Source organism: Dendrobates tinctorius, unplaced genomic scaffold, assembly GCF_039654945.1.
Source record: "Dendrobates tinctorius isolate UK_male_01 unplaced genomic scaffold, ASM3965494v1 ptg000051l, whole genome shotgun sequence".
NCBI classification, from domain to species: domain Eukaryota; kingdom Metazoa; phylum Chordata; class Amphibia; order Anura; family Dendrobatidae; genus Dendrobates; species Dendrobates tinctorius.
The window spans coordinates 24,038,994-24,054,032 of NW_027361719.1; the positions used below are offsets into that span (position 1 = coordinate 24,038,994).

General features: G+C 41.9%; 1 protein-coding gene across 1 annotated transcript in view; it reads left to right on the forward strand.

Moving 5' to 3' along the window:
• ZBTB39 (zinc finger and BTB domain containing 39) overlaps positions 1-14,619 on the forward strand; it is a 33,112-nt gene extending 18,493 nt beyond the window's left edge. The window contains exon 2 of the mRNA XM_073576860.1: positions 8,874-14,619. Coding sequence (XP_073432961.1) covers positions 9,000-11,078 — 2,079 coding nt within the window. The 5' untranslated portion in view covers positions 8,874-8,999 and the 3' untranslated portion in view covers positions 11,079-14,619. The remainder of the gene's footprint in view (positions 1-8,873) is intronic.
• The last annotated feature ends 420 nt before the right edge of the window (positions 14,620-15,039 follow it).

Below are 15,039 nucleotides of genomic sequence, written 5' to 3' on the forward strand. Positions count from 1 at the left end.
TGTTTGTGGAAAAAATACGATTTTTTTATTTTCACGCCCGGACGTTATAAACTTCAGTGAAGCACTGGGGGGTTCAAAGTGCTCACCACACATCTAGATAAGTTCCTTGGGGGGTCTAGTTTCCAAAATGGTGTCATTTGTGGGGGGTTTCCACTGTTTTGGTACATCAGGGGTTTTCCAATCGCGACATGGTGTCCGATCTCAATTCTAGCCAAAAACGTCAAATGGCGCTGCTTCCCTTCCGAGCTCTGCTATGCGCCCAAATAGTCATTTACACCCACATATGGGGTATCAGCGTACTCAGGACAAATTGCACAATAACTTTTAGGGTCCTGTTACCCTTGGAAAAATAAGAATTGGGGGTGAAAAGATCAGTTTTGTGGAAAAAATATGATTTTTTAATTGTACCGCTGTACGTTATAAACTTCTGTGAAGCCCTTGTGGGTTCAAAGTTCTCACCACATATCTAGATAAGTTCCTTGGGGGGTCTAGTTTCCAAAATGGGGTCACTTGGGGGGGGTTTCCACTGTTTAGGTACATCAGGGGCTCGCCAAACGTGACATGGCGTCCGATCTGAATTCCAGCCAATTTTGCATTGAAAAAGTCAAACGGCGCTCCTTCCATTCTGAGCTCTGCCATGCGCCGAAACAGTGGTTCCCCCCCCACATATCAGGTATCAGCGTACTCAGGACAAATTGCACAATAACTTTTGCAGTCCAATTTCTCCTGTTACCCTTGGTAAAATAAAGAAAATTGAACCTGAAGTATTTTTTTGTGAAAAAAAGTTAAATGTTCATTTTTTTTTTAATATTCAAAAAATTCCTGTGACGCACCTAAAGGGTTAATAAACTTCTTGAATGTGGTTTTAAGCACCTTAAGGGGTGCAGTTTTTAGAATGGTGTCACTTTTGGGTGTTTTCTATCATATAGACCCCTCAAAGTGGCTTCAAATGTGAAGTGGTCCCTAAAAATAAAATGGTGTTGCAAAAATGAGAAATCGCTGGTCAATTTTTAACCCTTATAACTTCCTAACAAAAAAAAATTTTGGTTCCAAAATTGTGCTGATGTAAAGTAAACATGTGGGAAATGTTATGTATTAAGTTTTTTGTGTGCCGTATCGCTGTGATTTAAGGGCATAAAAATTCAAAGTTGGAAAATTGCGAAATTTTCAAAATTTTCGCCAAATTTCCGTTTTTTTCACAAATAAACGCAAGTTATTTGAATGCAATTTTACCACTAACATGAAGTACAATATGTCACGAGAAAACAATGTCAGAATCACCGGGATCCATGAAAGCGTTCCAGAGTTATGACCTCATAAAGGGACAGTGGTCAGAATTGTAAAAATTGGCCCGGTAGTTAACATGCAAACCACCCTTGGTAGTGAAGGGGTTAAGTACTGTAGGTAAATATTTTTAGATTATTTTTACTTTGGCAACGAACTGCCTCATCCCTACCTTCTTTCTTTTAGTTAATAAATGCTTTAGTTCTGTCATTTCTTTTTGCTTCTTACAGCTCTAGTTAGCCATAATGGTTGCCTTTTGTAGCTTGTTTATTCCCATAGGTTATATATTGTGCACCGCTCTTATTCAGGGTGCTTTTAACAGTGTCACATTTGCTTTGTTTACTTTGACTTTAAGGGCACGGTTCCTGAAAGTTTAGTGTTCTTGAACTCTGGAAACTCGGCAGTCTCTTCAGATTTCTAGAACTATATACGGTATATAAGAAAATGAACTTGGAAAGAATTTTATCACTAAAATTAACTTATTTTTTTTATTCCCCTCTCCCGTTACCAATTCAGCTAAACCGATTTCACAAATGTTAATTATTTCACCAATCCATTCCATTGAGAAGTAAATTAGATTAAATGAAAATCGGGTAAACATTTCTTCTTTTTTTTTCCTCTCTGCAGCTGGGAGTATAAACTTTACTTTGTTCTGAATATTATTACATTTCAGCCTTGTAGTAGAATGTCTGTGTATTCTGCAGACCAGCATACATATAGTCCTTAAAAATTCAAATGGTATTAATATATCTAAAAAGCACCTAGAAAAACCCTTTGTGTATAAAGTGATACAAAACACAGAAAGGTAAAAGATTCCAGACAAATACATCAATGTCTGAAACATTCAGACCATAATCGTCCAGAAGTCCGCTAAACCAACACCTAATATGTTAAACAGGTCTCCTCTTTTTGCATGATTCATAACGTATTAAGATAATATTTAGTCAAATTGCTAAGAGGGACAGGTGTACTTCATTGATTCTATGGAGCAACATAAAATCTGAGGTCATAACACAAGTAGCCTGTACAGCCCTGAGATATCCACTGTACTTGCCCTGCCTAGCAGCGGAGGTTGGCACCCTAGAAAACGAGGTTTTGCCGCTCCACGACGACTCCCTCTCATTTCCCTATATGTCCCTGGTTAGACAATTGATACTGCGGGAACCTAAACTAGACAGTCAAACACTATCTAAACAAAGGGAGTTTCCCTAAGCAGGACAACACATAATATCACGTACCATAGAGGAGAAACAGGAATCCTGCACAGCTGTATAACCTCGGGATAATGAAGCTGCACACACACCAGGGTTTACGGGTGCCACTTCCAATGAAAAAAGTTCTGTATATCCGTAGTAAAGAAAGCGGATAGGCACTAACCGTAACGTGCAAAATAATCCTCTATTGTGGCATCATCATACCCAACCGCAGGCAGATAAAACAATGGAGCAGGAAAACAGCCGACAATCGTTTCGCGCTACATAGCGCTTCTACAGGTCATGATGACCTGCACGTTACGGTTAGTGCCTATCCACTTTCTTCACTACAGACAACACATAATATCATATAAGGCATAAATCGCTTATTTTGATGATTCAAGGATGAGTATTACTTCCATGTCTCTGCCCCTTGAGGATATTTCATGGCTGTATAGGCTACTTGTGGTATGACCCTGGATTTTTTGTTTCTCCATAGAACCAATGAAGTACACCTGTCTCTTAGCTATTTCACAATATATAAAAATAATATTTAGTCAATCATGCAAAAAGGAGTTTTTCATATTAGGTTTTGGTTTACTGGACTTGTGGACGGCTATGGTCGGTATGTATTTCTCTGGTTCCTTTTACCTTTCTGTGTTTTTGTATCGCTTTCATACACAAGGGTTTTTAGTTCTTAGACATATTGATAAAATTTTGTATTTGTAAGGATTATATGTATGTTGTTATAGGTCCCTTATAGCTATTTATGATCAGTAACGGTGTTTATTCTGTAGACTATCAAAAGGAAGAGGATCGCACTGCTTCTAAAGGGTCATTCTATAGTAGGAAAACATAACTGTTTCTAAACAATGACGCTGCTAAGTGTAAGATCAATGCTTGTAAACGGTTAGAGAGATTGGCTAAAATTCCTCTCAAGGATGGAAGAATTTTGAATATTCCAGTGTACAGTTTATTGCCTAGGGTACAGGCCACACTACAGTCAGAGTGGCTTGTTACTTGGCCAAGAAGCACTCATTGCATGCAGTCTCCAGAGCCTGCTTGGATCGCTCTGAAGCTGACTGGATTGCTGACTGCAACCATCCTTGTCACTTTCCACTGAGAGGCTAAGCTACCTTTGCCAGCAGTAGGGAAAAAATGGTCAGTATTCTTGTAACTCACCGCCTCTGGCAACAGGAAGTCCGCAATCAAAGAAGGGTGCACTCATGAAGGAATAACATGAAGAAATCCCTTTAATGTGAGTCTGACTGCATAGAGTACAAAGCCAGCATAAAAGCACTCTGAGAGGGCTGTAGTACTTATACTGCTGCTTCATAATATAAAGTATCAAGTACATTCATCTTGACATAAAACTCTCCTGTGCTTGCATGTGACCCAATCCAAGTCTCCCTATACACTATGGTATCTCCCAGTTTAGAAGTAGGAAGTCTCACAGCACTGTTTAAAAAGGATCTTTCACCAATTTTTTTTTTTTTAAACTATACACATGCTGTAATAGTGGCTGCAGAGCAGAATAAAACGCTTGTTTGCTTTGATTTGCCCCTCTCTTGCAGAGATCTTGGCAATCAAAGTACCGTATTTTGCGGTTGATAAGACGCATCTAGGTTTTAGAGGAGGAAAATAGAAAAAACATTTGAAGCAATACATGGTTATGGCGCACTGTTATGGGGGGGGGTCTGCTGCTGACACTGTTATTGGGGTAATGTCCTCCATCCTGGTGTATATGTGGCCCATCTTTGTCCCATCCTGGTATGATCCCCATCCTGATAAATATGGCCCTCATCCTGGTATACAGTATATGATTCCCATCCTGGTAGACAGTATATGTCCCCATCATGCGTGACGTCCCCTTCTGATGTGCAACTGGCTTCAGCATGTACCATATTTTTCGGACCATAAGACGCACTTTTTTCCCCAAAAATTTTGGGGGATAGTGGGGGATGCGTCTTATGGTCGCAAAATACTAACCTCCGATCATGGCTGGTGCGGGTGCCGCGGGGCTCTGTAGTGTGGTGGTGGCAGCGGGCTGTGCTCCGGTGCAGGGGTAGCTGCTCTCTGTGCTCCCGTGCAGGGGCGGCGGCTCCGCCGGCATTTCCTCCAAGCCCGGAGGCCCCCGCGCATCCCTTGCTGGCCGCCGCCATGTTGCGGTGGCCTCCGGGAACATGGACGCCGGGAAGATGGCTGCCGGTCCGGGGACGCCCCGTCCCTGCATCGGAGCACAGAGAGCCCCCAGCTGCCCCAGCTCAGCTGCCCCAGCCCCAGCCCAGCTGCCCCAGCTCAGCTGCCCCAGCACAGCCCAGCTGCCCCAACACAGCCCAGCTGCCCCAGCACAGCCCAGCCCAGCTGCCCCAGTACAGCCCAGCTGCTCCAGCACAACCAACCTGCCCCAGCACAGAGCCGCCACCGCACAAGCCTGGACCACTGAATGACCCCTGTGACCACTCCTCCACCTGTGCTGTATCCCTTCCCAGGTAAGCTGAATTCGGACTGTAAGACGGACCCCCATTTGACACATTATTATTTTTTTCCCTATTTTCCTTCTGAAAATTGGGGTGCGTCTTATGGTCCGGTGCGTCTTATAGTCCGAAAAATACGGTAAGCGGTGCAGCACATGATTTCAATGTCATGCGCCGACGGCATCTGTCGGGAATTTTCACTGCTTCCCACGCCCAGGACTATGAGTGCAAAATACAGTATTTGGCACCGAAACAATTCTTTTAAGTCCAAGTAGGCATTACCAAAGAGATTTTACTGGGGGGTGTACTTTTTTCTGACTCAGCAGGCATCAACAAACTGGAGAAAGACCACTACGCTCCATAAAAGTTCAGAACAGGCTTGATGTGAGACATGTATTGACATTCATTCTGCTCCCATCATTGCGGACGGATGACGTGCTGGAGCACAGCAGATCTGAGTGTGATTTACTAACAACTTTCAGCTCTCACCTCTGGCAGTCGGTGTGTGTGGGGTTGCAGTGCTGCAGAGTCTCATTACAAATACTTCTAGTAGTTCTCTCGTGTTATCAGCTCCACAAGTCAAAAACAGGCAATCACATACAAGGGGAACAAGAACACATCCACCACTATAGCTTAAAACCGGCTCTGTGTGACATACTGACATGGTCAATACCTGTATGTCAATACCTGGATAAGAATGAAGTGATTAAACAGAGTCAGCATGGGTTTGTAACTAATAAGTCATGTCAGACTAACTTAATTTCCTTCTATGACGGTATCCCTGATTGGGTGGATCAAGGAAATGCTGTAGATATAGTATATCTTGACTTCAGCAAAGCATTTGACAAAGTCTCTCATACAATTCTTATTGAAAAAATGACTAAGTATGGAATGGACAAGGCAGCTGTTAGGTGGATTCATAACTGGCTTAGGCTGGTTTCACATTAGCGCTTTTTAAGCGCACGCACGGCCGGGGGTAGCTCCGCCCCCGAGCCGGCTCTCTGCCCGGCGTGCCCGCCCCTTGCTTGTAGCGCCGCCTCCTAGCGCACAGCGGCGCCTGCGATCGGCGCACCCTATCTTTAGCATAGGGTGCGCAGATCGTGCGCAGGCCGTGCGCTAGTTGCGCTTTGACCTGCGCTGCGCACTTTTGACGGTGCGCCGTGCGCGCCAAAATCCGAAAAGTTTGATTTTGGCGCGCACGGCGCACCGTCAAAAGTGCGCAGCGCAGGTCAAAGCGCAACTAGCGCACGGCCTGCGCACGATCTGCGCACCCTATGCTAAAGATAGGGTGCGCCGATCGCAGGCGCCGCTGTGCGCTAGGAGGCGGCGCTACAAGCAAGTGGCGGGCACGCCGGGCAGAGAGCCGGCTCGGGGGCGGAGCTACCCCGGCCGTGCGTGCGCTTAAAAAGCGCTAATGTGAAACCAGCCTTAGTGATCGGACCCAAAGAGTGGTCGTAAATGGCTGCACATCCAGTTGGAAGAATGTCTCAAGTGGGGTACCACAGGGCTCTGTCCTGGGCCCTGTATTGTTCAACATCTTTATCAACGATTTAGATGAAGGAATTGAGGGTAAACTGATTAAATTTGCTGATGACACAAAGCTAGGAGGGATAGCTAATACTAGAGAAGAGAGAGAGAGGATTCAAAAAGATTTAAATAAACTGGAGAAGTGGGCAGCAACTAACAGAATGGTTTTTAACAGGGAGAAATGCAAAGTACTACATCTGGGCAATAAAAATGAAAAAAGCATATACAGAATGGGAGAAATAGGGCTAAGTGACAGCACCTGTGAAAAAGACTTGGGTATACTAATAGATCACACACTGAATATGAGTCAACAGTGTGATGCAGCAGCAAAAAAGGCAAATGCAATTCTAGGATGTATTAACAGAAGCATACAGTCTAGATCACGTGAAGTCATTATTTCCCTCTACTCCTCTTTGGTCAGACCTCATCTGGAATATTGTGTCCAGTTTTGGGCACCACATTTTAAAAAAGACATCAACAAACTGGAGCAAGTTTAGAAAAGAGCGACCAGAATGGTGACCGGTCTGCAAACCCTGTCTTATGAGGAAAGGTTGCAGGATTTGGGAATGTTTAGTTTGCAAAAGAGAAGACTGAGAGGAGACTTAATAGCTGTCTACAAATATCTAAAGGGCTGTCACATTGTAGAAGGATCAACTTTATTCTCATTTGCACAAGGAAAGACTAGAAGCAATGGGATGAAACTGAATGGGAGGAGACACAGATTAGATATTAGAAAAAACTTTTTGACAGTTAGAGTGATCAATGAGTGGAACAGGCTGCCACGAGAAGTGGTGAGTTCTCCTTCAATGGAAGTCTTCAAACAGAGGCTGGACAGGCATCTGACTGGGATGATTTAGCGAATCCTGCTTTGAGCAGGGGGTTGGACCAGATGGCCCAGGAGGTCCCTTCCAACTCTACGATTCTATGATTCTTCTCGTCTCACTGCAGACTACATGTGCTGGAGCATAGCACACCTGAGTATGATTTAATGGCTTTTACCATTCATTTCCAGCAGTCTGTATTGGTGGGAGGAGCGGCAGAGCAGACTTGGCAGCATTACACTTGCTTTGGAATTGCTAATGTGTATTTGGTTCTGCCAGTAAAGCTAATTTGAATGTGAGGAGAGCTACTAGAAATGTTTGTAATGAGACTCAGCTTCTCCAGTACTGCACCTCACCCCACAGGGACTGCTGGAGATGAAAGCTGTCAAGTCAATCACACTAAAGTCACATGTCACGACACTGCAATAAGGAGACTGTTTGTCAATACATGTCTCACACTGAGCCTATGCTAAACTGTTGTGAGGTGTGTTCTTCTTTCCCCAGTTGGATGATGCCTGCTTATGATTGGGCAGTGTCAGAAAGAATAAGAAGTGAAATCTCTCTGGTAATGCCCATTTGGACCTAATGTTTTATGTTATTTAACAGTTTAGATGCCACATACTTTGATCTCTAATATCGCTGCAATAAAAATTACATTGCTCTACAGCCACTATTAGATTGTGTGTCCAGTACAGAATTAAAAATTTGGCTAAAGGTCCTCTTTAATTAAGTAGTGAGATAAGAAAGCCCCGATTTGAGCTAACTTTAATCGTCTTCTCTTAATGTGAATATGTCTCCAGGTTTTTGCTAGCGTGGGCAGGTTTTACAGATCTCTACAATCAGAACTGCAGCAGATAAAAGATTTTAGCAGCTCAAAAAATGACAGATCACTGGAATCGGGGTCTCTGCCCCTATATTATTATGCTCTCTGATAGTGTTGCAAAAACCTGGTGACAAGATTCCCTTTATAGAATCATAGCTTTTATCAAGTCAGGATCTTTTTTTATTTTCCTAATAGTAGCTGTTTTCATAGAATGGTAGAGTTGGAATGGACCTCCTGGGCCATCTGGTCCAACCCCCTGCTCAAGGCAGGATTCACTAAACCATCCCAGATGTCTGTCCAGCCTGTTTGAAGACTTCCATGGAAGGAGAACTCACCACCCCTCCTGGCAGCCTGTTCCATTCATTGATCACCCTCACTGTGATAGATAGGATTATATTTAATCTTATTTTATTTTGAGGTTGTTCAGGAGGTGATAGATGTTTTGTTCCCTGCTTTGGGTGGATCACATTTTTTTTGAACGTTTGCTAGTCAGTATGAATGTGTACCAAACATACATTAGCGGAAGTAATGGATGTTGGAACAGGCTGCATAAATCTGTTTACATACCATATGCCTCCAAGCATACTGTTTTTTTTTTATAAGGTTGCAATTAACTTTAGCTACTTTTGCCCCACCAAATAGAATATTAGTTGGACTTTTACACTAGGCCATCTTCTAATATTCCATCTAAAAAAAAAAAAATGCCAGTTTTTACATTGTGTAAGTTCTCACACTTTGTGTTTTCCAGGTACATTCTCACTGCGCAATAGAACGGGGATGAGGTGCCTCTCTGTATGTGGAAGACGTAATCCAATTGAAGAGCCAGGTGTGAAAGCTTTGCACAGGCCGTACCTCCTGACTCTAACATACAAAGATGGGTATGCGAATCAAACTAAACAGCAGCGACCACCCCAGCAATCTGCTACGTGAACTGAATAAGTGTCGTTTGTCAGGGACACTATGTGATGTTAATATCGTTGTTGGAAACCGGACTTTTGCTGCTCATAAAGCTGTGCTTGGTTCTGCCACGGTTTATTTCCAAAAATTGTTTTCAAGCACTGAGTTAGATGTTGCTCGATCATATGTGGTGGACTTCATCACAGCAGCCAATTTTGAGAAAGTTCTAAACTTTATCTACACCTCAGAGCTATTTACTGACCTTATTAATGTGGGAGTCATCTATGAAGTTGCTGAAAAGCTTGGCATGGAGGACTTAATAAATGCTTGTCATGCAACGTTTCCTGATCTTGAGGGTTCCTCAGGTCAGAAATATCAGTGCTCGGTTTCCTCCAGCGAGGGACGTTCTGGAACATCAGTTGAACCCAGTCTAGTGGATTCTAAGGGCAATGGGCTGGATAATCACATCCTTCCTATAGACAAAACTTTTAACGCACCAGGAGATGGAATTTGTTCATTCAAAGGTGAAGACCAAGAGGCAACCGTGAATCAAGCAGGACAATTTCCACTGCCAGCAAAAACTGAAGAACAGAGCACCTCAGCGAGGTTCCAGTCCTCCCATTGCTCAGTGAACACGGGATTTGTTCCAACAAGTACTTGCCCTCCTTATAAAACTCAACAAAATGGTGAATTTAACAAAACTGGTTACTTTCCTGGTGACTCCTCTGTTAGTGGAAATTGTAAAGAATCTACTGGAGGTTTTGAAGGAATGGGTGACCTTCACCTTGATGAATTGGAAGAGGAAGAGTTACAGTTTGATGAAGCAGGTGATGAAGACTCAGGGCCATCTGGGGAAATCATCGAGTTGAGTGATGGTAGTGAAGATGAGCTTTTATTATTTGGTCAGGGAGAAAGTCGAAGTGGCAAAGCCATGCCGTGCCAAGTGTGCAAGAAAGTGTTGGAGCCTAACCTGCAGCATATCCGCCAACATGCTCGTGAACATATAGAGCTGCGGAATGGTAGTTGTAAAGTCTGTCAGGCTCGCTTCCACGACCGGGGTGCTATGATTACTCATGTTTTATCGCACATTGGAATTTTTCTTTTCTCTTGTGATATGTGTGAAGACAAGTTTTTCAGCCAATGGCAACTCACTCTTCACAGAGGGCAAGAAGGTGTCACATCAGAACATAATATAATTGTTCATCCAGGTCAGCCTCTTCCCGGGGAAGTGAATTCATTTGTAGGAACAATGGGAACGGAGTTGCCATGTGGTGCATGTCATAGGACCATGTTAAGAGATTTTCATTCTGTACGTTCTCATGCTTTGGAGCACCTTAACGCCAAGAACCTGTCCTGTGGATTGTGTGACCAGCGACACTTAACACTTTGTGGTCTTATGTGGCATGTCCTATCTCACATGTCTGTATCTGTCTTCTCCTGTTCTGTCTGTGCTAGTAGCTTCCTTGATCGTCACTTACTGGAGAAACATATGACAGTCCACCAGAGCTTAGATGAAGCATTGTTTCGCTGTCATCTTTGTTCCCAAGGTTTCAAAACTGAAATAACTTACCGACAGCACCTGAACCAGCATCGTTGTGGTAGTATTCCAGCAGATCGTCCTGGATATTCTGAATTTACGCAACTTCAAGCTTCAGTGGCAAAGAGAAAAGTTCCAGAGGATTTTTCAGTAGACGATCATTCAGTGACTGGACAACCAGTCCATAGCAAATATACATGTAAGGTTTGTGGAAAGTGCTTTTCTCACACCAGTGAGTTTAATTACCATCGTCGAATTCATACTGGAGAAAAGCCATATCAGTGCAAAGTGTGTCACAAGTTCTTCCGAGGCCGTTCTACCATCAAGTGCCACTTGAAGACACATGCAGGGGCTCTAATGTACCGATGTACTGTGTGTGGACACTACAGCTCCACTTTGAACCTCATGGGCGAGCACATTGCAGTGCACCGAGGCAACCTCCCTTCAGACTTTACCATTGACCAAACATTTATGTATACAATTCACTCCAAAGAAACAGACAAGAGTGCCGACAGCTGATGAGTCCTGAGGAGAAACTTGGCGTAGAGCTGTCAGTTTATCTTAAATTAATCCCACCTCAGCTGTCTTTGTCAAAACTTTTGCTACTAAAATAATGTTTTTTTGTGTGTTTGTGCTCCTTAATTTTATTTTCTAATTTATCCTTTTACCTGTCTGTGTGTTGTTTTTTTTTTTTTTTAACCTTTTTCCATGTTTTCATAATTTGTTTCAATTGATAATGTGGATAATGTCATTGTCTAGGTCAGAATGTAGCAAAGTATACCAGCAAAAAAAATGGTTGTTTTGGAGAACATTGTGTATTTTGTCATTTATTATAAGTTTAGCTTCTCTTAAATTTGTAAAACGGTCTTTTATACCATATAATTTTTAGAAGAAAAACTCCATATAAAAATGAGAAGTTGTCTATCTAGGTACATAGCTCTGTACCTTTAACAGTAAGAGCCGAGCTGTGTGCTGCATATTTGCTACTATGTCGCACCATATGTCATGTCAATAATTTTTCTGGTGGACTTTTGATGAAAAATAATGTGAAAATGTCTCTACTTGCATTTGTCGTTTAGTTTAAGAGACCATATATCAACATTTACCAAAGAAGAAATGCAAACTCTTACTGCCCAAATCTAACGTTAAAGGTTTTGCTCACCTTTATCATATTCACAAGGACATTTCCCAGGAAATACAAGTATAAATACACTACATGGTGTGAACATTTTAAAGGGAATCTGTCAGCAGGTTTTTACTATAATCTGAGAGCAGCATAATGTAGGGGCAAGGAGCCTGATTCCTTGGATGTCACTTGTTCAACAGCTTCCTGTAGTTTCAGTAACAATCAGTGTTTTTTCAGCAGGAGATTACTGCAGGACCAGGTGTCCCAAGCAATCGGGCTAATCTGTGTAACCCCACCCACACCACTGATTGGCACATGCTGACAGTGTAAACATGAAGCTGCCAATCAGGGGTGTGGGTGGGGTTATACACAGCACAGCATTCTGATCACTGCTATGTCTACAATTGTGAAAATAGGGCTTCTATCAAAACTGTTCCAAACAGTCCAATAAGCAATATATCTCTGGAATCCGGCTCTCTGCCCCCTACATTATGCTGCTTTCAGATTCCCAACAAAATCTGCTGTGAAGAAGTTTAAATGTGCTTTTATTACTGATTAGTGATGAGCGAGTATACTCGTTGCTCGGGTGATCTCCGAGTATTTTGGCATGCTCGGAGATTTAGTGTTTGTCGACACAGCTGCATAATTTTCGGCTGCTAGACAGGCTGAATACATGTGAGGAATGCCTGTTTGTTAGGGAATCACCACATATATTCAGGATGTCCAGCAGTCGCAAATCATGCAGCTGCTGTCGACAAACACTTAGGCTGTGTACCCACGTATGCAGAAAATTCCTGACTGAAAACCGGACTCCTTCCCAGAAAACGCGCGTTTTTTGCGCGTTTTTTCCGGAGCGTCCCCAGTCTCATAGAAAATAGTTAGAAATGCGGATTTTTCCGCGAAATTAATGAGCATGCTGAGTTTTTTTACCGCAACGCGTTTTTTTTGCGGAAAAAAGCACATCAATATGCACAAAAAGTGCAGAATTCATTAAAATGAATGGGATGCTTCTTGTAAGCGTTTTTAAGCTTAAAAAACGCAAAAAAAAAGCTTACGTGTGCACACACCCTAAATCTCCGAGCACACCAAAATACTCAGCGGACACCCGAGCATGCTCTGGAAAACCCGAGTAATGAGTATACTCGCTCATCACTAATACTAATGCATTAGGCAACAAAATAGAAAAAGACTGCTTGATAAATTTGAAAGAGATTAACCCATAACATTAATCACCCATCATAATAATGGTTATAAAACCGCACTGATCATGGGAATATATCCCCTGTATGAGCTCATGTATAACCAACGCACCATTGGCATAAGATTTTGGGATTGGTGGAGCGATCAGTGGTTATACCCACACCGATTAATACTTTTTTTTTTATCTGTTCTGTAATGGTACAAATATGTTCTTAGGATAACTCCTTAACTACATTTTTAAAATTCAATAAGTATGCAGTTGCTATTCTCAATGTAAGTAATGATTTGATGACTTTAAAGAGAGTCTGTCAGCACTAAATGACTATTGGAAACAAGCACACGCGCTCTCTTCACTCTTGGAACAGCCAAACAGATCAGTGCGCCCTGCTACCCTCTCGATTTACATCCATCTTATTCCTCCTCTTCCTTGTTTGTCAGCTCTGACTTTTGAAGGACATCATTAATTCTGCCACAAAGTGGGAAACCATTCCAAGTGCAGTGCATTTCCACAATTTTTATTTTTGGTTTTTTTTTTTTTTTTTTTTTTTTGTATTTACCATGTTCAATATATGGTAAAACTGACCTGATAATACGATTCCGCAGGTCCGTACAAGTCCCCCGATGCCAGAAATGTATAGTCTTTTTTTTGTTTGTTTGTTTCTTTTTTAGGTGGTGAAAAAAAATTCTGAAACTTTTGTAAAAATAATTAAATTTGCTTTTGTCCCCATTTTCCAAAACCTGTAACAGTCTTAGTTTTTTCGGGATCTTGAGCCTTGCGTTGACTTATTTTTTGAGCCCTGAGCTGACGTTTTTACGAATACCAATTTGGGGTAGATTTTGTTTTTGTTTAATTTTTTATTGCAATGTTGCAGTAACCCAAAAAACTTAATTCTGGCGTATTTTTTTTTTTTTTTTTCGTTACGCTGTTTTACCTGTCAGATTAATTTTATATTTTGATTGGACACTTCTAAACACGGCAATACCAAATATGTATTTTTTTTAAATAGTTTTATTTTTAATGGGGCAAAAAGGGGGTGATTAGAACTTGTGTGGCGGACGGGGGTTACTTTATTTATTTTTTTTTACTTTATACTGTATTTAGTAGTCTCCCAGAGAGACTTGAAGCTGGGATAGTCTGATCGCCTGTGCTATACATAGCAGTGCTGACAGGCACAGGGGTCTTCAGCAGACGCCCGACTCATGACAAGCCGTCGTCGCCCCGCGATCGCGTGACGGTCGCACTAATGGTCGGGATCAATGACGCACATCCTGTCTGAAGCACCAAGCGGTGGGACTTGGTTTGAACAGTCATTCTGTGCTGACAGTCTCTTTAAGTTGGTCTACTTTTTATATAGTAGTAGATTTTTTTTTTATATATAGTTTTGCCAGCTTTGTATGTGGTAGTGGATTGCTGATGGATTTGCCTATTGCACTGCACAAGCGATCGATCTTCAATGTTCATGGAATTGTGATAGTCCTCGAAGGTACATTTCTGATACAATATATACCTCAGACCTTGTAGACCTCATAAGCACAATACCCAACCTCCTGGACAGCTTGCGTTTGAGGAGAGACTTTCCCTGTGGCGGAAAAGCGTTGTCAGGACTCTAGAGAAGGTGGACATGATTTCATTAAGGGTAGAATGATTTTCACAATTTGTTTTTTTTCTGTTCCAACTTGGCCTCTTTAATCTTCATGTAGGGGATACAAAGCTAAAATAAAAAGTTAATGGCAGACTTTTGTTTTTCACGATTATTTTGAGAGGTATTTCTATATTTGTAAATGTTTCTTTTGTTCAACAGCTTTATCTACTGTGGGCGGATAGATCGTTTTTTTTTCTTCACCTTGAGGCGGTTGTGTGTGAAAGGCTTGAAGTGAAATAAGCTATACTTGCCATTGGTACAATGATCTGATATATGCTTTGTTCAAAAGGACCTCTTTTTTTTTTTTTTTTTTTTTTTTTTTTTTATTTTTGCCATACCAGCTACCAAAACCATGGCTGCAATTTTTTTGCCACATTTTTGAAGTGTGGATCGAAGACTCTCCCTCCTTTTTTTTTTTTTTTACCTGAAGAGTAACTCTAGAAAACAAAAACTTTCCAAAAACCACTTCAAAATGTGGAAAAAACTCCACAAATAGCATTGTTTCCTGAAG